Genomic DNA, 22,061 nt, shown 5'->3' on the forward strand with positions numbered 1-22,061 from the left:
CTGCCGTGACAGACAAGCACGACATTACACGCATTGATTATCAACATTATCACGCACACATACGCATTACCACGCATTATTACCATACGTGCATTAATACGTGCATTACTACGTGCATCATTACGCATTACTACGCATTACCACGCATTACCATTACTACGCACACGCACACATTAAAAGATACGCATTACACATTACGCACATTATCACGCACATTAATACGCACATTATTGGCCGCACACATTACTACGCACATTTCACAGTACGCACGTGCACACACACACATTACTGCACGTGACATTAATACACACACACGTATATTACGTACGCACATTACGCACGTGCACATTATTACGCACATACGTACGTACGATACGCACGCCCACATTACGTACGCATTATTACCGCAATACGCCCACATTACCGCACGCATTACGCACGCACATTATTACGCATACGTACGCACACATTAATACGCACATTACGCACGTGCATTAATATTACCGCACGTGCACACATTACGCATGCGCACACACACACATACGCGCACACATACGCACGTGCGCATTACATTACCGGACGTGCATTACCATTAATACGTACGTGCATTATTAATACGTACGTGCATTACTGATACGCACACATTACGTACGCGCACACATACGCATTACACGCACGTACCGCACGCACGCACACACCGCACACACGCGCACCGCACGCGCACACTACGGATACGCGCACGCACGCACGCTACGCACGCACATGTGTGTTACACACACACGCTGCAATACGCACTGCATCATACACGCACATACGCACTGGTGCACATGCATACGCACTACGCAAGCGTCACGCACGTACGTACGCACACACACTACGCATCACACACATACGCATGCACTGTTACCGCACGCACGCACACACACACACATGACGCACGCATGCACGTACGTACGCACACACACTACGCATGCACGCATGCACACACAGCACGCACATGCACATACACATACGCACACATTATACGCACACACATACATACGCATTATTACGCACATGCACATGACGCACACACATACGCATACCATGACGCATACACACACACACACACACACACCACACACACACATACATCACACACACATGCACACACGCAGCACACACACGCACACACATTACGCATGCACACATTACGTATTTTCACAATGCAATGCACATTATTACGCACATTGCACAGACACATTACTGCACATTACGCACATTACGCACACACACACGCATTACATACGCATTAATATTACATGCAGCATTACACACACATACACACACACACACACATGCAGCATGCACACACACACACATGCACACACACACATGCATTACACACATACATGCATGCATTATTATTACATACGCATTATTACATGCATTACACACATACAAAAATACACATACGCACACACACACACATGCATTTCTGCACACATACATGCATGTACACATACGCACAAAACACACACACAAAAAACACATGCATTACATACATACACATATGACATATTACATGCATACACAGCATACACATACATACATATATATATGTATATACATATACATATGGTATATATATATATGTATGTGACATGTATGTATATGTATAGAGCATGTATGTATATATGTATAGAAGGAGACATAGTATATATGTATGTATAGAAGGTATAGAATATATATGTATGAGACATAGAAGGAGGAGATAGATAAAGAGAGGAGTATAGTATGTATATATGGAGAGGAGGAGAGAGAGAGGAGAGGAGAGAAAGAGAGGAGAGGAGAGAGGAGAGATATGGAGAGATATAGATAGAGAGGAGAGAGAGAGGAGAGAGATATAGAAGGAGAGAGTAGAGGAGAGAGAGAGGAAGAGAGTGGAGGAGAGAGGAGAGGAGAGGAGAGAGAGAAGAGTATAGATAGAGAGAGAGGAGAGAGATATAGAGAGGAGTGAGAGAGAGAGGAGGAGAGAGAGGGTATGGAGAGGAGAGGGGAGAGGGGAGAGGTATATATATATATATGGGAGAGGAGAGAGACAGGGAGAGAGATAGTGGAGAGAGGAGAGGAGAGATATAGTGGAGGAAGGAAGGAAGGAGAGAGGGGGAGGAGAGGGGAGAGAGAGGAGAGAGAGGAGAGGGAGGAGAGGAGGAGGTTAATATTGACACATTATTATTATTATTACGCATCTATTATTATTATTACGCATGCCATTATTATTACATATTACGTATTACATACGTACTATTATTACATACGCACATTATTATTACACATTACACGCATACGCATATTATTACGGCATTATTATTGATACGAACAAAAAAAAAAATATTATTATTATTACGCATATTACATACGTATACATTACGCATACATACGCATATTATTAGCATTACACATACGCATTACATTACGTATTACGCATACGCATTATACGTACATATTATTCATTCACATTTACATACGTATTATTACACATTACACACATGATTTACATACGCATACGTATTACTTACGCACATATTATTACGCACATACATTATTACACATACGCCCATCATTATTACTGCATATGATACATAGCATTATTACATAAGCATATTACAGTACGCATTACGACATACGTATTATTACGCATTACACATTATTTATTACATACGTATTATTATTATTATTATTATTACGCATTATTATTATTATTACGTATTATTATTATTATTACGTACACATTATATATTACGTATCGCATACGTACGTATTATTACATATGCATAGCATACATACGTATGCATTAGCATATACGTATGTATTACACATACGTACGTACGCATTATTACGCATGCATACACATACATACATATTACATACATAGCATGCGTACATATACGTACGTATAGCATATTATTATTACGCATAGTACGTATTATTACATACGCATTAATACTACGCATTATTATTACGTACGTACGTACATACGCATTATTACATATTACATAGCATTACATATCGTACGTATTATTATATATTATTACGTACGTATGCATTATTAGTACATATTATTATGCATTATTTACGTATTATTATTACGTATTATTACGCATGACATTATTATTATTACGTATTATGTGACATATTATTATTATTACACATACGTGCGCATATTACCATTATTATTACATGGCGGCAGGCATATTAATATTATTACGACCATATTACGCATGCGTACATACGCATGATATTATGTACTGCATGCATTACATACATACGACATACATGCATGCATTATTACGCATGTGATCACATACGTATTATATACGTATTACACATATACGTATTTACATATATTACATACGTATTATTGAGTTATTATATCATAGCATATATTATTATGCGCATACATGATTACAGTACATGCAACGATTACATACGTACGATTATTGCATGTACGCTATTACATACATATGCATATGCATACGTACGCACATATTACGCATGCGTATTATTACGTACGTATTATTACATACGCATATACGCATGTACATATGTACGTATTACATACGTACATACGTATGCGCATATACGTATTTATTATTACGTATGCATATTACGTACGTACACATACATACGTACATGCATGCGCATATTATTACGCATATACGCATGCAAGTATTATTACGCATACGTATTATTACGCATATTACGTATGTACATATTATTACATACGCATACGCATATTATTACATATGCATATTATTACGTATGCATATATATATTAGTACGTAGCATCATTATACATACGCATGCGCATCCATTATTACAGCATATATGCATGTAGTATTATTATTACATACGTATGCGTATTATTATTATTACGTATTAAAAGTATTATTACGTATTACTGCATGCGTACGCCATTATTATACGTATGCGCATACAAGATACGTGTATTATTATTATTATGCATGCATCGTACATACATTATTATTACATACGTACATGTATTGCATGTATACATACATATTATTACATACGTATGCATGTATGCATGTATTGCATAAGATACATACGTATTATTATTACGTACGTATTATTATTATTACGTATCATTATTATTACATACGGCATGCATATTATTACATACATGTACGTATTACGTATGCATGTACACATATTATTACGTACGTACGCATTATTACACATGTAATGCATACGTATTGCAAGTATTATTATTATTAATACATACGATACGTATAGAATACGCATATTATTATTACGTATGCATACGTACATATTATACAGTATATTATTACATGCATATTATTATTACATATGGCTATTATTATTATTATTATTATTATTATTATTATTATTATTATTATTAAGTTACGTATTATTATTATTATTATTATTACATATTACATATTATATATATATGTAAGTATTATTATTATTACGTACATATATTACGTGTACATATTATTATTACATATTATTACGTGCGTATTATTATTACGTACGTATTAATATTATTATTATTACATGTAGTATATTATTACATGCGTATACATTATGCATGCATATTATTATGTATGTATTATTAATATGTATTGCATACATATATGCATGCATATATTATATATTATTACAGCAGCATATATACATGTATTATTACGTGCATATTATTATTATTACGTATTTCGCATATGCATACATGCGTATTATTATTATGTATTATTACATATGTGCATATGCATACATATATATGTATACATATTATACGTATATATTACGTATATATATGCATATTATACGTATATATACGTATTACATATTGCATATTATTATTATGTATTATTATTATTATTATTATTATTACATGCATATTATACATAATGTATTATTAGCTATTATTATTATTATATGTGTATTATTAATATGTATTATATGATATTATTATATAATATATATGCATATATATTATATATATATTAATGTGATATTATTATATATTATTACGTATAATTATTATTACATGTAGTACGTATGTATGTGCATGCATGTACGTATGGCATATTATTATTATTACATGTATATTGTGGTAACATTATTATGTATACATATTATTATTGTCTGCTGTATATATATATAACATATATATACGGCGTATATATGTATGAAACCTTAAAAATGTGTTTAATTCCTGGTATATATCCTATGAGTGATTACTTGATATTTATTTTTCTCCCTCCTCTATATCCAGCTGGTCTCAAGAAGATCCTCAAGGCAATTGCTGAAGCCCGGAATGATGAAGAGCGTGTAAAGGCCTTTGGACCTCTCCAGGAGATCATTACGTTTGTTCAGTTTGCCAATGATGAATGTGACTACGGCATGGGGTATGAACTTGGAATGGACCTCTTCTGTTACGGATCACATGTGAGTCTCACAAAGTGTTGCATAAATGCCAATTTAACACTCACACTAATAGTGCGCAATTATTTTATATTAATGAGCGTCCATTACATTGAAGCCATTGCCAAATGAGTTGGTACAAAGCTAATCAAGCTCCACAAAACTCTCTCTGTATTTCTGTCAATATTGCTATGTTTACAAAATGGTGCCGTCCAGCGACATTCGCGCGCAGAAGCTCAAGGGCGGTGAACATTGCGTTGAACGTCCTTTCTCAGCGACGTCACTGCTGAGAAAGGACAACCGCAACGTTCAGCTTTGGAGACGAAGAGGACATAAAAATAACAAGATAATGACCTCTTCTGAAGAGTCCATGTTTTTTTAATCCTCCGTTTCCTCTTTGAGCTGCTACCAACTGCGTAGAGGAGGGGTGGGGGTGGTGCGATCTAGTGATGGTCCGATACCATTTTTTGCTTCACGATACCGATTCCGATACCTGAACTTGCGTATTGGCCAATACCGAGTACCGATCCGATACCATTGTGTCATATATTTCATTATGTTTTAACAACTGTATACTACTATCCCTGTATGGATGTGATATGATTTCTATCTTTGTTGTCGGTCTGGCTCAGGTTAAACTCTTTGTGAAACATGTACAAATGCAAACAATGAATGTCACAGAAGTTTCTTTTATTATCCAGTTTGACAGTCATTTATAACGGAAAAAGAAAATAAATAAACTACTTTAACGTAGATTTTCTTTAGGGCTTTATTATGTGGTATCGGATCGGTGCATAAACTCCAGTACTTCACGATACAAGCATTTTAGGCAGTATCGGAGCCGATACCGATACTGGTATCTGTGTCGGAACATCTCTAGTGCGATCACAGAAGGCTTGCATCATGTGGATTCACCGACAGTGGTGTTGTCATTACTTAGAATTCCTCATGGGGGGCGACAGAAACTACGCACTATCTTTAGATATACTGTGTAAAACCAAATATTCAGACAACTGAGATATGGTTACTTTCCTGTATGCAAAAGCATGTTTCGGTGAATGAATCTCTTCAGATTGTTTTTCAGTATTTTCAATTTTGCACAGTGCTCCCTCAGCGTCTTGTGACATTGTGTTAGGTGCACTTGGATTTGCGAGAGTAAAGTTAACACACCTCACAATAGCTTTGTTAGGATTCAGCACCCCTCCAATACGTCACAGGATAAATCTGAATGTGGCAAGATGGGATTTAATGGGATATACTAAACATAAAAAGACATTTCAGCCACACATTTGTATATTTTGGGGATTTAAAAGCCAAACGGTTTGGAAACCACTGCTTTAGGCCATGTAAAGACCTGAAAGTTGCAAGTTGCAACCTCTAAGAAAGAAATGGATTATTATAATATTAAAATAATATTATTAATCTTTGGTGTCCTGACTCTCCCCAGTATTTCCACAAGGTTATCAGGCAACTTCTGCCCATGGCCTACAGCCTCTTGAAAAGGAATTTGTTTGGGGAAATTCTGGAGGCCCACCTCTCCAGCCGCAACCACGACAACCTGGACCAACTCTCCGCACATTAAAAAAGACTCAGAAGTACAGTCCAGCTCTAAGCTTTTCCCACCATATGTCCTTGTCTTCTGTTGTTTGTCATTGTTACTGTTTCTTGGTGGTTATAGTGCTACTGTCATTGATTGGAACCATTTCAATGATAATCTTGTTTGTAAAATAAAGTATTTTTTTATATAGTTACCTGTCCGTTTTTTTGTGTTCAAGGCCATCTCAATATATCCTTAATGTAATGTGTTTAAGTCTTGATTAGTTTGGCCACTTCCATGATAGGTAATCTTGATAGGTAACGATAGGTAGTAATCGTGTAAAACATGGCTTGTAGGACAATATTGTGTTTTGAGTGTGATACCATGCAGTGGAAACCGAGGGCAGTGTTGCATATAAAAAATAAATAAGGAAAAGCATCATCATAGGTGCTTGTGAAACACATATCCCTACCTTACAGGTTGAGTCAGCATGCCCCATAGTTAAGATAAACTCAGCAGTCAGCCATCAATCATTTACACTGATTGGGTAAAAGCTTTATAATGTGGCCTTAGGTTCTTGAGATGTCATGTTTTCTGTCTTAGATGTGGTTACTTGTGATATGATACTTAAATTGGAACTGTTATTTCTAAGGCCATGCTGTATGAAAAAGAGAAACGCCATAACATACTGTACTTAGCAATAAGTTGCAGCAGGAAACAACAGAATCCTCAGGAGAATGGGCAGTTTGTGGGCCCAGGGGCATGCATTTGCTGTTGGGCCCCTTTTGCCTCCCAGTTACCATCAAGTACGCTGCACACGCTTAACCATAGATGGCCCTAGATTTTGATGAAACACAACTTTAGGCCCCTCCAAGTTACAAACAATAATGGAGAATCCAGTTGATTTTGTACTTTCATGGTACAAAATATAAAGTATCAAATAAGCAGCTGGTACACAGTGAACCTAGGGCAAACCCCCGTGGTGTGATAAAGTCTTTGCATCTAATATATCTGTGCTAACCATTTAAAAGTATGTCTATCGTGATCAAATTTCTTTGGACTTGTAGAAGAATGACTAAAGACTGAGGTAATAATTTATACTGTGTCCAACGTGATTGCTTTCTGTTGCTATTTTCTAAGGCACATTCATTAAGTTATGAAAACAAAATATGGAAAAGACCTTGGTTCTGTATATTTGGTTTTGGATGCTCACCAATACAGATTTGACAGTCTTAACACCAGACCTATTACAGTTCATGTCCAAAATGTAACCATTACAGTGACAGAAGTGAAAAAAGTGATGAAATTGACTTTATCTATTACTGTAGCCATAACAGCCTAAATATTATGTGTGGGTGTGTTTGTGTGTTTATAGTAAATCGTTCTCCATGGCCACTAAATCTTTGAAAAGAAACTGTGCCAAAAATGTCTTAATGTTGGAATTAGCAGAATGAATCAAGATTTACCTAAGGCAGAGGAACATCCATAGTTATACTCTTAAATACATGTTATGTGCTTTTGGAATAAACAAATGCATGCAAAACAAGTTATTAGTTAATAGGCCTACTCTTCAATTTAAAGAGAAGGTAAATTAAAATAATATCTCACTTGGAACAATATGATTCCACTGTCAACCGGATGTCTCTAAACAATGACACGTTTGTTTTGTCTATTGAACATGATTTCTTACTTTTTTCCACCTCGCCCACCTCGAGTCCTGCTGGTTTTTAAATGTCTCCCAAGACAATGTTATTGATTTTGCACTGTCAACCTCCATTAAATGTGTAGCTCAGTGAGGACACACAGGCCAAGGGTGGGGGCGTAAGAACACTAAGAGGGAGCTTACATTATGTAAGTCCAACCCAATGTGCCTGGGCTTCGATGATTTCATGTTTGTGTATTAAGTAATCTTACAGTTTTCATTTAATTTTGGACCACACTGTTAACTTGCTGCTGCAGAAGCACCGACGGGTGGGGGACACAAAAAGGCAAAACAGGAGCGCACTGCTGCTTCTCACTGGTGCATTCACGTGCCATTGGTAAAAAATGTTCTGGTCACAAAATGTTTCGATATAGGCCTATGTCTCTTATTTTATAATAGTCAAGTGGAGCACAGCTATTTTTCTCAGTGGTAATAAATGATGAGTACATGTGATGTGACATGTAACTGCTGTTTTAAGTGATGTAGTAGGCTATGTTAAAAAATAACACAGCTAACGCAGACAAAAAGCAAAAAAATAGAAACGCCATTAGCCTACTCTAACTAGTCACATAGGCTACTATAAACCAATCATTACATAGTGTAAAATACTTTCATTATTTTTCTCACCCCGTACAGATCGTATTTCAGCAAAGTGGAGTTGCAGTTTTCTTTTCAGATTGATCATCCTAATCAAATTGCGTGTACAACATTTCCGACTGTCCTTGAAGGCAACATTGATCCTGCGGAGTTTCGTGGAAGCGCATTCGCGCGTTCACATCTCCACACCACACACACGCAGTCTACAACAACACACCGGGAGCATCCCTGAACAGAGGGAGCGCTCGTTTTGGTTTGGCCATCTGAAAGAATCACTGTATCATATCTTGTCACGTATCATAACAGACTGTGTGTGACGCCGCAGAATGATCCCGGGCCCGGCCGAGCCTTGTGGATTCTGAGGCCCCCCACAGAGATCCACCTTGCACCGGCAAAAGGTACCTCACTGACCGCGTCGCCGGACCAGCAGCAGCCAGCCCGAGACAGAATGTCAAAAAGCCCTGAAGGAAGTCTCTCCAGGGGCGGCGGCTCTGATGGAGACTTGAAAATGGCCTCTTCGAGCAACACGTCTCCCGAGGATGGAGCTCCACCACCGCTGCACCAGAACCGTATACGGCAGGTGGGTGTCTGTCCGCAGCCTGCTGTTCTGCATTGACTGGCCCAGCCAGCCGTGTAACGAGCAGCCCAAACCACTGCCGATGATGTGCATTTAGGGAGAGCATTCAGAGGCGTCGCCGTGCTAATTAGTACATCGACCCTGGTGATGTAAAAGATTTTCTCAGATGTTGCATACATTGTGTTCAAATTAGCTACTAATTGGAGCAAGCAACTCTGCGGAAAAAATGCCAGACTAAAATTGTGCAAGTTGTTATGCCCGTTAAAATAAACACCACCAGACTTGCGCTGACTCCACTAGTCACTATTACAGGCTGCAGTGAGGAATGTTTACAACTTCACATACAGCCTAGCACTGTAGGTTTACTGTTTACATAGGACATATTGTGTTTTTCTGGTCAGAGGGTGGGTATCCCTGTTGTTTCCATTAACCCTTCTGCCCCAATCTTGACATATTGGTAGTAGTTTATCTAGTAACTAGTAATTACTAGTTACTAGATAAACTACTAACTCGAGTGCTGGGCTCTTATGAATTTTAGTAGGCAGACTGTGTCCAACTTAGATAAAAACAAACAATGATAGTTTAATAGCCTTCTGCCTGAGACACACAACCTCACTTATTCACACGCTGTAAAGTAGGCTATGTTTGTTTGTGGTTCCCCTTCAGCAATGCTTTGCTTGAGAGAGAGAGAGAGAGAGAGAAGAGAGAGAGAGAGAGAGAGAGAGAGAGAGTGTGTGTGTGTGTGTGTGTGTGTGTGTGTGTCTGTGTCTTGGGCTGGGCTGGTTTGCCAGTAAGTCTGTCCTTGTGTAGACTGAAATTCTGATATCACTGGTACTATGCAGCTTCTTATTCCTCTCCATCACATATATTTCTTGCTAAGAACTATTTCATTTATATCTATGAGTATGTTTTCATAATGTATGGCATAAACAAGAATAATGAATGTTAAGTGTTACCACCTAGATCGGATCGTGTAATGTGTGTGTTTGTGTATTCAGTATTCAGAGAGTGAGTCAGGAGATGGTAAGATGGTTGCTTCCTGTCTCAGTGCACTCTCTCAGGCTAATTTGATTTCAGTAATGGACTGTGGTGCTACATATACACACAAGTACACACACACATAGACACACTTTAGTGTCTTCTTTTAGGGTGGGGCCATTGAGCTTATATACTTTGATGCAATCATCAATTGTTTTTCCATTTTCAGCATTGAGAAATCTAAAGTGGCACTGCTTAAACAGGTGTTGGTGTGTCTTTATATCCTTTGGTTGGTGTGTTCTTCACATACACAGAATAAAGATTAGCAGATTAGCCATAGGTCTCTGAACTATAACTTGCCTGCTATAACCAGTGACTATAAAAAAAAAACGTGCTCAACATGTGTGTCTAATGAATGTACAAAGGAGACTTCTCCTTAATTTCCTCCCAAAAAGTTGATCATGTCTGTTAAACGTGAACACTTTTTTGGAGGCTTCACTGGTAAAAGGAGTCACATTTAAAGATAATCTTTACACATTACTGTTACCCTCACTGAGCTCTGTATACATGTTTGCAATATTACAGTATCTCCTAAGTACATACCAGTATGACATCAGCTGAACCTTGATAAGTGCCTCTAACCTGGCCCCATTGATCAATCACAAGTGGCAATGGTGATGAATGATCATGTCCTAGCTGCGGCACCAGTAACTGCTACTGGTTGTTCTCTCTGTGTTTTTTTCCCCTCCTTTGGCCAAGATTTGGCGTATGTAAGAAACTTACTGCAGGTAGAATTGGACATTGGAAAACAAAAATAGATGAAGTACTCAGATTTTCAACATTGCCTTTTGATTACACCATTGTGTAAAGGCCCAAACACCTACCAGGATGAAGCTGGGTAGGGCTACGTGTATGCTGCCAATTATTTAAGGTCACCACACTCAACGTATCATTGTACAGTGTATTCATTAGAATGATAAAGGTGTAAGGCCTCCTGCTCACTGCCTGCGTGGCGTGAGCGTGGCGTTCCTGTTGCGTGTCAGTTACGTGGCAGCTGCGTGGTGTTTTTTATGTCTTTGCACTACAGAAACGTGTCTGACGCAGCGCTGCTGCTGCTAGCCTTCTCTGTACACATGTATGTTTCCCATTGATAAAATGCACTCCAGCAGTAGTATACTTCAAGTTAAAACATAAATATATACTGATTTGATTACAGCAAAGACAACGTTGGCAGTATTGACGGCAAAATAGGCTACAGAATATTTAGTTTGAAAGTCGATAATTATTTATTATTATTATTTTTAATTACATTTATATCTGCATTTATGTCAAAACCTAGAGACTTTCAAACATCAAAATATAATTTATTAAATGTATGTGTGTCAAAATGACATATAAACATCTTTTCTTTTGCCTGGAAACGCTTCCAACACGCTTGCGTGTCGCGTGAAAAATAGGCGTCGGTGCTATTTCTAGTAATGGCGCGTTTTCGGCGCGGCCTGAGATGTGCGTGTCACGAAGGCAGTGTGCAAGCTCTAACATGTTGACATGGGAGCTGAAATAAAAACGGACATGCCACGCAGGCAGTGTGCAGGACGCCTAGAATAAGTAATTCCTTCTAAATAGGTGCAACAGCAGAATGAGGAAGATGACAGTTAAGCATATCTGCATGCCCATACAGTCCTGACAAGATGTCAAAACAGGCCAAATAAGTGCAAACACCTGCGTATGGACCCTTGTTTAGTTTAGTTTTGGCTTTTTTGACCACTTGGGGGTAGAAGAACTTCACAACAAACTGACTGCCACAGCCCTGACATAATATTGGCTAATAAGATTGTCTTGGCTAACCCGTATCAAACATCTACCTTTTTACAAATCCAGCAGATGCAGAGCTCCATTACTATTCATTTGGAGTTGTTTTTCTGGCTACCTGACAAATGTAATTAATGTAAATGTATATTCACTCTCCTTTTAGCTCTTGGGTCTCCTCCAGTTCCTGTGTAAAATATCTGTGTTGTTAGCCTGCTACATGTTTGACTTTCCTCACCAGCTAGCTGCTACTTTGTCCCTCTGCAGTTTGGTGCTGGGAAGGTAGCGTACGGTGGTTTCATCAGTGCTTTTTTTCGCTGAAAACATGTCATGCTGCTGTTGGAATTTGGGTTGATGAGAGCAGTTGAGACTGAAGTTAATGTGTGTGCAGTAAAACCACAGCAATGAGCTAAGAGGCTAGAGAGCTTTAAAGAGAGTTGGGTGAGAAGTTTGTGTGGGTTTATCACTGCATGTGTCATGTTGTCCATTTCACATTACATGTAGTTATTTCATTCGTTGTAAATATGAAAAAAAGTATTATAAATATTGATTAACAAAGCTTTTAAGGTACTTTTTGTTTGTGTATGTTACATTATTGAACCTTTTTAAGAAAATGGTGGCTGTTGCACTCCAAAATGTACTATTTAATCTACCTTCTTCTGAGTGTGTAGTTGCATTTAGCCCTGTCGATAGTTTAAGTGTTATTTGTTGAACACAATAGAAAGTGTCAGCAGAAATGTCTTTCCAGAGACAATAACCTGGATTATCCACAGAACAGAACTTGCTATAGATAGTTTTTACTTTACCTTTGACTATATTGCCCAGAGTAAACAGGACATGTTTCTAGGAAGACACTATGTATGTATGGCTTGATGCCAATTGGGGTTATGTTACGTCTAAGTCTGTGATTTGGGGGATCTGATTCTGTAAGCTGGGGGAGTTGAAAAACATGAATTGATAGTTATGGCAAACTTCAAATGTTGAGATAGAGCTCAATACAGCAATAACAGATTTACGCATGTGAGGCAAAAAGATAAAATGACAAAGGGACACAATGTGATGTGAGGATTTTACTTTCAGATCTAAAAATACTGCCCGTCTCTCTTGTGATTGTCCTGGAGAAGGATAGCTTCTACTGAGCCAAGTGGGTGTGTGTCCTAGTCTGTATGCTCACTGAACCTGTGTCACTGGGCATTTTTGCTCTGCTCTGGGCTGGTGCTGAGCAATTGTTTCCCTCAGTCTGCTTTCTCCTCTAGCTGAACCATACAGAGAGACTGCGTCATAATTCGTCAACCCTCTGTGCCAGTCCACTTTTTTGTGGTTGAATAGTGGATACTTAAAGATCTCAGTTTGCAGAGATCAATTCAGAACTGGATTGTATGTCTGCTGCAGTCTGATATTGGTAATTGAAAGCTTTGATCCTCCAGGCTTCAGCTGAGACATGCTGGCCACCTTTAGATATAAGCTCTCATAGATGGGCTTGAATCCTGCAAAACACAAATGTCTCCCTTCCCTCACCCTGTCTGCCACACACTCCTCCCCACTACTGGTCCCATACACTAAGATCCTGATGTGCCAGTAGGTCAGATTTCACTGCAGCCTTTGACATTTTCAGCTCTCTCTTTTCTGCCTCTCTGTCTGCATCTCTGTGTCTGCCTGCCTATCTGTCTGTCTCTCTTTCTCCACTGGGAGTGGTGTGATTGGATTCTGCAGGAAGGGAGTCCTAATGGAGCCATGGCCTTCATTACATTACCTCTGAACAGCCACACACACACACACACACACACACACACACACACACACACACACACACACACACACACACACACAAACAGACACACACACACACACACACACACACACACACACACACACACACACACACACACACACACACACACACACACACACACACACACACACACACACACACACAGCCATAGCTGTCTTCCAATGCATAATGTCAAATAGGAATGTTTAACCAACTGGGGTCTGTGTGGGTGCAGTTCTACAGGGTTTGTACATGTACACACACACACCCACACACACACACACACACACACACACACACACACACACACACACACACACACACACACACACACACACACACACACACACACACACACACACACACACAAAGCATTACATGGCTGTATTTACCCAAGCTGTTACAGCACTTGTTATAAGTGCTTACATAGAGACCTGTGAATGCCCAAAACAAGTCAGCCACTCCAGTACCTCTACTAATGGTTACCAAATCCCATTAAGAATTAATCATTGCTTGGCTCTGCATTGTTGTGTACTGTATAGGCATGATTTCGATATGTACGTCGATATCATGCCGCAATGTCCTGACAAAACAAAACCCACTGAGTCACATTTGTTGTTGGTATGCAGTCTTTGTTTTTGACATAATCTCATCTTTGAATTGGATGTTAACTGTAAGTGCTGCCATGTTTTGTCTAACCATCACTCAAAAAAAAGTTGGCTATAATTTTTTTTTACAAAATGACTAATCGAATAATTGGCTAATCATTTTGTTATCTTCTTTAGGGCTGCAACTAGATAATTTTCTTGATCGATTAATTTGCTGATTTTTTTTTTTAAGTTATTTGTTTGGTCTTTAATTGTTCCTCAAATGTCTTGTTTTATTCGATCAACAGTTCAAAACTCAAAGATATTCGATTTACAAGACATAAAACAGAGAAAAGAGTCAAATCCTCACATTTAAGGAGGTGGAACCAGCAAAGTCTGGGCATTTCTGCTTGAAAAGTAAACCATTATTTGATTATCACAATAATACATTTTCTGTTTATCAGCTAATTGATTGATTAACTATCGTTTCAGCTCTGATCTTCTTTCTGTTGTTCTAAACCATGTATACTGCAGCGGACAAAGTTGACCTGAAGAATTGACACAGAAAAAGTGATATCCACCTCAGAGAGTGACCATATTTGGCATGATACTCAGACCTCCAAATACCAAGGAGCCACTTTGTCGATCGCTTCTGATGCAACAAGTCATATGATGTTATCTATGAGTTTTGTATGAGTTACTGTGTAATGGTGATAGGGTGGTGAGGAAAGCATTGGTATTCCTGTCGTGGAGCCAAAATCCTTATGGGCCATCAACATGTCTATATTTGGGAACAAACGGCGTGCTGACACTGTATCCTGGACTGACCTTCTTTGCAGTCATTACCTCTTAAGTAGTTGGGGTGGCCTAGTTGTATGTGAAACCATCTCCCACACTGCCCTATTTCACCCTGATGGATGTTTGAAGGGCTGTAGCATCACTTGATGGATCATAGTTCGTCATCAGCGTCGGCGCCATCATCATGCTTTTCTTGTTAAGGTGTAAGCCTGTTCATCAAAAGAACACAAAGTAAAAAAGTGACAAACAGATAAGAAGATACATCCTTTGCCAGTCACGCTCTACAGAAGGTCGGGTGTTTTTGGACTGGAGGCGGTGGGAGGCATTTTGATGTTAATTATTCATTATGGCCTTATAACTCTGTTTCCCGTCAGAAAGAGGGACAGAGGAGGGCGTGGTTGGTGATCAATGGACTTCTCAGAAGCTAAGCTCAAACACCTTGATGTAAATATGCTCTGTCTCGTCAGCTCCTTCTTAAGCTTCCTCATCTCCCTCTCTCCCCACTGCCTCCCACTATGTTTGAGTTGAGTAAGTGAAGGTTTTCTCGCAGGATAACACATCAAAGCTTTTCATTGAGTTGATGAGAATAGCATGGTTCAGAGTACTGCACAGAGACAGAGACAAACAGACACACACACACACACACACACACACACACACACACACACACACACACACACACACACACACACACAAAACACACAAAATGAAATGTTTATACTTCAACTCACATCTGTTTTATTTAGTCTGAATCATTCTCTCTCTCTCTCTCTCTCTCTCTCTCTCTCTCTCTCTCTCTCTGTCTGACAGCATCACTCAGCATTCCCAATATGAAATCTGTTTCTGTCTCAATGCCCTTTGTCATCTTACGTGGGATGAGATCAGGTGTCAGATGGAAATACATTCTGCCAACATTTTAGCAATGCTAGCACATGAACAGTGGGTGCAAATGAGGGCTGTGGCTCTCTGTGATGGGGTCTGGAGATGAAGAATAGTCAGATTTTAAAATAAGATATACACAAATGGACAATTGCTTTTGTTCACAGTATCTGATTTTTTTGGCCATTCAGTTGTGTCTCATAGCCAGACTCAATGTGCTAAGTCAATTTGGTGTCTTTTGGCAAGAAATCTATAACGTTTTATTTTATCTGCTCCCGTGATCCAATAAATTACATGCTTCTTCGCACACTTCATACAATCTGAAGTCCTTAACACCTTGATACCAGGATATTGATATTACTTAGTATTGATAGCATCTGCAGTGGGATGGCCTGTATAGGCCTCTCTCTCATCTGATTAAAAGCAAACTGACGTCATGTGTTCCCAAGGGACTTAGGCAGCACTTCAAAGAGGAAAAAAGGGAAAGCCGTAAATTAGTATGACGGCCATTTCCAAGGCAGTGGGTATCACACTAACCCTCCTGTTTTACAGAGAAGCACTGGATATTGGTTATAGTTGCAAGTATTGCATTTCACTGACACACCTCATAAACCTGCCGTCAGTTGCGGGAAGGGAATAATGGATTTATGGGCGTGATCAGTTGCTTATTCCGCATTTCTAGATTCTTCTAGAGTCCTTATAGTCTGCTTTGAAAAAAAGGATGTTGAAGGCTGTGGTCTAATATAGCAAAACACAATCAGTTAATGTGGCACTGCTGTCTGCCTGTGTGGCTGCTGCCTGTCTGTCTGTCTGTGGAAGTGGGGAGGGAGGGCTTGTTAGTATAGTAGCAACACTGAAGACTGATTGGAGCAAGTCATGTTACTGGTAAATCAGCAAAGTCACAAATCAGATGTTTCCATTTGTGTGTTTGTTGGTGTGAAGACGTGGTACTGCTTCAGTTACAACAGGGTGTGGTCTTCTTGACTTACTCCCTCCTGTCGTCTTACTCTCTGGGCGTATTATGTAACTGTATCAAGGATATACGTCCCATCTAAAATGCGCCCCCCCACACACACACACACACACACACACACACACACACACACACCAATGTCTCAGTCAGCCTCCTGTTATTACTCACTATATTTGGGTGTGGTCTGATCTGGATTCTTAACCACCTGCTTTGTCCACTTGATATTAGATTTGACTCTGTGTAATGTGATTTTGTTTGTGACAAACGTAAAGAGAGAGAGAGAGAAAGAGTGCATGTGTGTTGTGTACTTTATGCCTCTGATCTTTAGCAGTAAAAGAGACTGCAAAATTACTTTTAAATCACATTTAAATCATAGCTGTAAGCCGATCCGTTACACTCTGCTTTGTATTTTGTTCACTCTTTACAAACAAGGCAGACTATAGACTACCAATTTAGACATTACCAATTTTCACATTCGCCTACCTATACAGTAGCACTGTCAAAGGTTTGAGTGCAAAATCAGTTGTTGTTTTTTAAGAAGCAAATGAAAGGATTTATTCTTCTTGATTAAGTTTTTGAAATCAGGCATGTAGTAAAACTGCAGTGCTGATTTTCTCATGTTACAGTCATGTGATGCAGGGTCAGCTGCAGTTTAGAATCAATATCCCAAAGGGAAAGGGTGTGTGTGTGTGTGTGTGTGTGTGTGTGTGTGTGTGTGTGTGTGTGTGTGTGTGTGTGTGTGTGTGTGTGTGTGTGTGTGTGTGTGTGTGTGTGTGTGTGTGTGTGAGAAGTTGGTATTGTTTCTTGTGTCTTCTGTGCAGGAGGTTTCTTGGCCAGCATCTAGAGGCTCTTAGATGAACTCATTCAGTGATGCACTTGTTTTAAATGGTAATGGAAAATGTATTAAAGTGTGGAAAGTAGCTGGGTCTCTCCAGTCCACTGTATCTGCCTCTAGTCCAGTGGTTGTCGATTTAGCCCTTCGGCTGTATTACTTCCAAGAAGACCTTTCAGTCACTCACACACTCACTTACCAGGTTAACATAAGCCTATATGCATCACTTCAACCAAACAGATGTAAGCACTAATACAAACTAACATTGCTCAGTGAGGAGCAGTAAAGAGGGGGTTGAAAATTGTGGTCATGAAAAATGTATGGGCTTCTAGAAGTCTAAATGAGTCATCTGTACAGAAAGATCCTCCCTGCATGAAATCTCAGATGCATTATATGCTGCCATACACTCATCACTGGCAGAACTCCACTAGTCAGCACTATAGCTCTATTAGCAGGCAGACAAATCATAAGCAACAACAACATCCAAAACAACCATAGAAATAACAGCAAAAAACAAATAAGATAGTGGCTCCCAGGAGCACAGAGATAAGTTAAATAAACACATCAGTGTTTTTGTAAGTTTTAGCTAATTTACTACTATACATTGCAGCTAATTGTGTTCCAAAGCATATCATAGAATAGATGCATTTCTCCCACTTCCCAGGCAGCTACTGGTTCATTTTAGTTCATGATGAGTATGATAAATAAATGTGTGTGTGTGTCTGTGCACAAAGTACATGGTAACGTACACCCCAAACCTGAATACACATTGACTCACAATTGGAAGCACATGAACAGGCATGGGAAGGGATATGTGTTCTGGTTTCTGCATCTCCCATATCTGTCTATCATAGAGCTCTAATGGGCCATATAAAAGCCTTTGGATCTATAAAATGAAAAGCAGACCATTAACCCATGCCCCCCCCCCCCCACCATGTACGAGAAGATCCACTAAAACAATAGAAACAAGAGCTCACATCAGCTCTCTTTGGAGCACCCTCTCAGTGTAATCTGACTCCTAAATGGACACACACACACACACACACACACACACACACACACACACACACACACACACACACACACACACACACACACACACACACACACACACTTTAGTTTATAATGTATTGTGCTAATCCTCATTATCTTGCACGAGGGATGGAAGAGATCAATAGAGGTCATTGATCAGCCTTTGCTGATGCATATTCACTGAAAAGTTAGTAGAACAGTATTTATAAAGACATCCTGTGCGCACACACGCACGCACAAAACTGTAACAAAATTACTGTTGTAGTACTGTCTAAGTACAATGTTTCAGGCTCAACTAACATGCTGATCAATAAGCTTATAGATTGTGTCTGTTAAAGCTGAAACTCAAGAAGTACAGTACAGTAGATGTCACTTTTTTAAGTGTAGACAATGCAGAGTGTATGTTAAGGGGAAGTTTTTCTGTGTGTTACTTTAAAAGATTAGATGAGTTATATACAAACATATTTTATAATTTGTAGGAAGCAAGATATAAAACACAAAAGACCCCATCATGAACATCAAGTTACTGTATGTCAAGTACTAAATTACTGGGACATACGACTCATGGAAATAGAAAAAACTAAGTCATTTCAAGATTCTGTTATTTTATTAGCAGAGTCACAATTTGGCTTACTTTTTAAAGAGCTTTTGGAAAACAGTACTGTTTTGTTTAGTAACAAGTTAATATTGATTAAATTGATTAACAATACTGGAAAAGTAGATCTGGAAATTGTTTTTATGTTGTTTTGAATGTTAGTTTCATAGAATAATGATGCAAAGAAATGCAAAGTAGAAAGTAATTCCTTCTTCCATTTTTACAGTTATCATATCTCTTCTGGTATTTCTTCTGTTTATTGTGTTAATTGTGTTAAAATCAAAGATCCGTAGCCTTATTCTCTGTTTCACCAGCAGAGAGTACTAGAGGAGCAGAGCACATCCACAGACATGTTCAAACAGAATCATAATGGAACTGAGTGACGCTCTCGGGGTGTCTGCATCATGGTAGTGCATTTTAGACAGCATTACAGTGTGTAGTGATTCAGCAGATCTAGCAGACTAGTAGAAAGTGATGTTGCTGCTGCTAATGTTGTTATTGTTGTTGACCGAGCCTGTGGAAACATATCAGACAAAATGTGTGAACAGAAATAGAGGTGTGAGATTGTCCCTGGTGCTGAAATTACAAACTCCTGACATTAGCTGTATTGACAGAGGGAGACCTTGACGCTCGTCTGTTGCTAGTGGTGGTGGACACACACACACACACACACACACACACACACACACACACACACACAAGCTGTCAAATCAAATTCCATCAGACACCATTAGCCTACCGACGGTGCAGTGCAGTTGAGATTCAGACTGACCCACTTTTTCCCCATGCAGGGGGAAGTCTGTAACTTGCAAGTGACTGGGAGCTACTGTTCTATGCTCACTGCTCTCTGATCCCCCTCTGGGCCGAGTGGTGTGTCTGGTCTTCTCTCCTTGCTCACAGAAGGACAGCCTGTACCCAAGTTCACCCTGTCTCTCGTCCTCCCCACTCTTCTTTCTCTTCTTTGGAGATGCTCTTCATTATAGTTTTAATTTATTTAATCTATCTATTTTAAGTCGTTTTTTATGTCCTCCCGATGTTCCCTCATACATGTACCTCACTTCGCTCTGTGCTGTCTTCTTCTTTCTGTATAGCAGATTTAGTTGTTGTTGAAAAAACTGCTGTTGAACACAACACTATCAAATGTCTTCATATATTCACCAATTCAAGGTTGGTCCTTTAAACAACACTCATCACCAGATAGGAGGGTTAACTAGAACCACAAGAAGACCATCAGTGTCTTTGTAGTCCCCACTTCTGTGATCATTGGTGCACAAATCCTCTAACATCTATAAAAGGATTAGCCTTTAACTTTTCCAGGGAAATGAACAGAAGAAGATAGAAAGCAATGTAAAAAAAGGAATATGTTGTATTCATGTTTATCCAAAATGGCACACATGAAAACCCTATATTTGGGTTTAATTAATTGATTAATAATGATGGTGCTTCAATTTCAGTTGGTTGAACCTTTGTAAATGCAACAAAAATTTAATTTAATTTCTGCCATTCTGTCAGTCAAAGAAAAATGTTTTTAGCCCAGTTTTCTCTGTCCCTCAGATCCATGGGGGGCACTAGGAGGCACCAACAAATTCTACACAAAATAGCTTATTTCCCCTGTTTTCACTCTCTTCCGCTCTTATCCATTTCACCCCCCACCCCCGAACCTTTCCTTCTCCTCATGTGTCCCCCTCTCCCTCAGGATAGAGTGATTTTTACAGCAGTGAAAGTGGCAAGGTAGAGTAGCTGCGGCTGTCAGCTGGCTGTTGGCATGAAGCCTCACTAAACCTCTGACACAATAAATACTTTCCTGTTACGGTAGCTCACATGCACACATTAACATGCATGCACATGCACACACACATACACACACACACACACAAACATGCTTTGTAGCCACATCTGTTCACATGGAGCAGGATTTTCGTGTGTGTGTGTGTGTGTGT

At 39.1% G+C, this 22,061-nt stretch overlaps 2 protein-coding genes across 2 annotated transcripts in view; both read left to right on the plus strand.

Moving 5' to 3' along the window:
- The window catches only part of LOC120564950 (histone PARylation factor 1), a 14,741-nt gene extending 7,536 nt beyond the window's left edge, over window positions 1-7,205 (plus strand). Inside the window, exons 7-8 of the mRNA XM_039810257.1 lie at window positions 5,306-5,478; window positions 6,902-7,205. Of these exons, the coding sequence (XP_039666191.1) occupies window positions 5,306-5,478; window positions 6,902-7,036 (308 nt within the window). The 3' untranslated portion in view covers window positions 7,037-7,205. The remainder of the gene's footprint in view (window positions 1-5,305; window positions 5,479-6,901) is intronic.
- Window positions 7,206-9,450: 2,245 nt separating this feature from the next.
- The window catches only part of ank2a (ankyrin 2a, neuronal), a 100,525-nt gene continuing 87,914 nt past the window's right edge, over window positions 9,451-22,061 (plus strand). Inside the window, exon 1 of the mRNA XM_039798729.1 lies at window positions 9,451-9,870. Within this exon, the coding sequence (XP_039654663.1) occupies window positions 9,739-9,870 (132 nt within the window). The 5' untranslated portion in view covers window positions 9,451-9,738. The remainder of the gene's footprint in view (window positions 9,871-22,061) is intronic.

The sequence above is a fragment of the Perca fluviatilis genome, chromosome 1 (assembly GCF_010015445.1).
Source record: "Perca fluviatilis chromosome 1, GENO_Pfluv_1.0, whole genome shotgun sequence".
Taxonomy (NCBI): domain Eukaryota; kingdom Metazoa; phylum Chordata; class Actinopteri; order Perciformes; family Percidae; genus Perca; species Perca fluviatilis.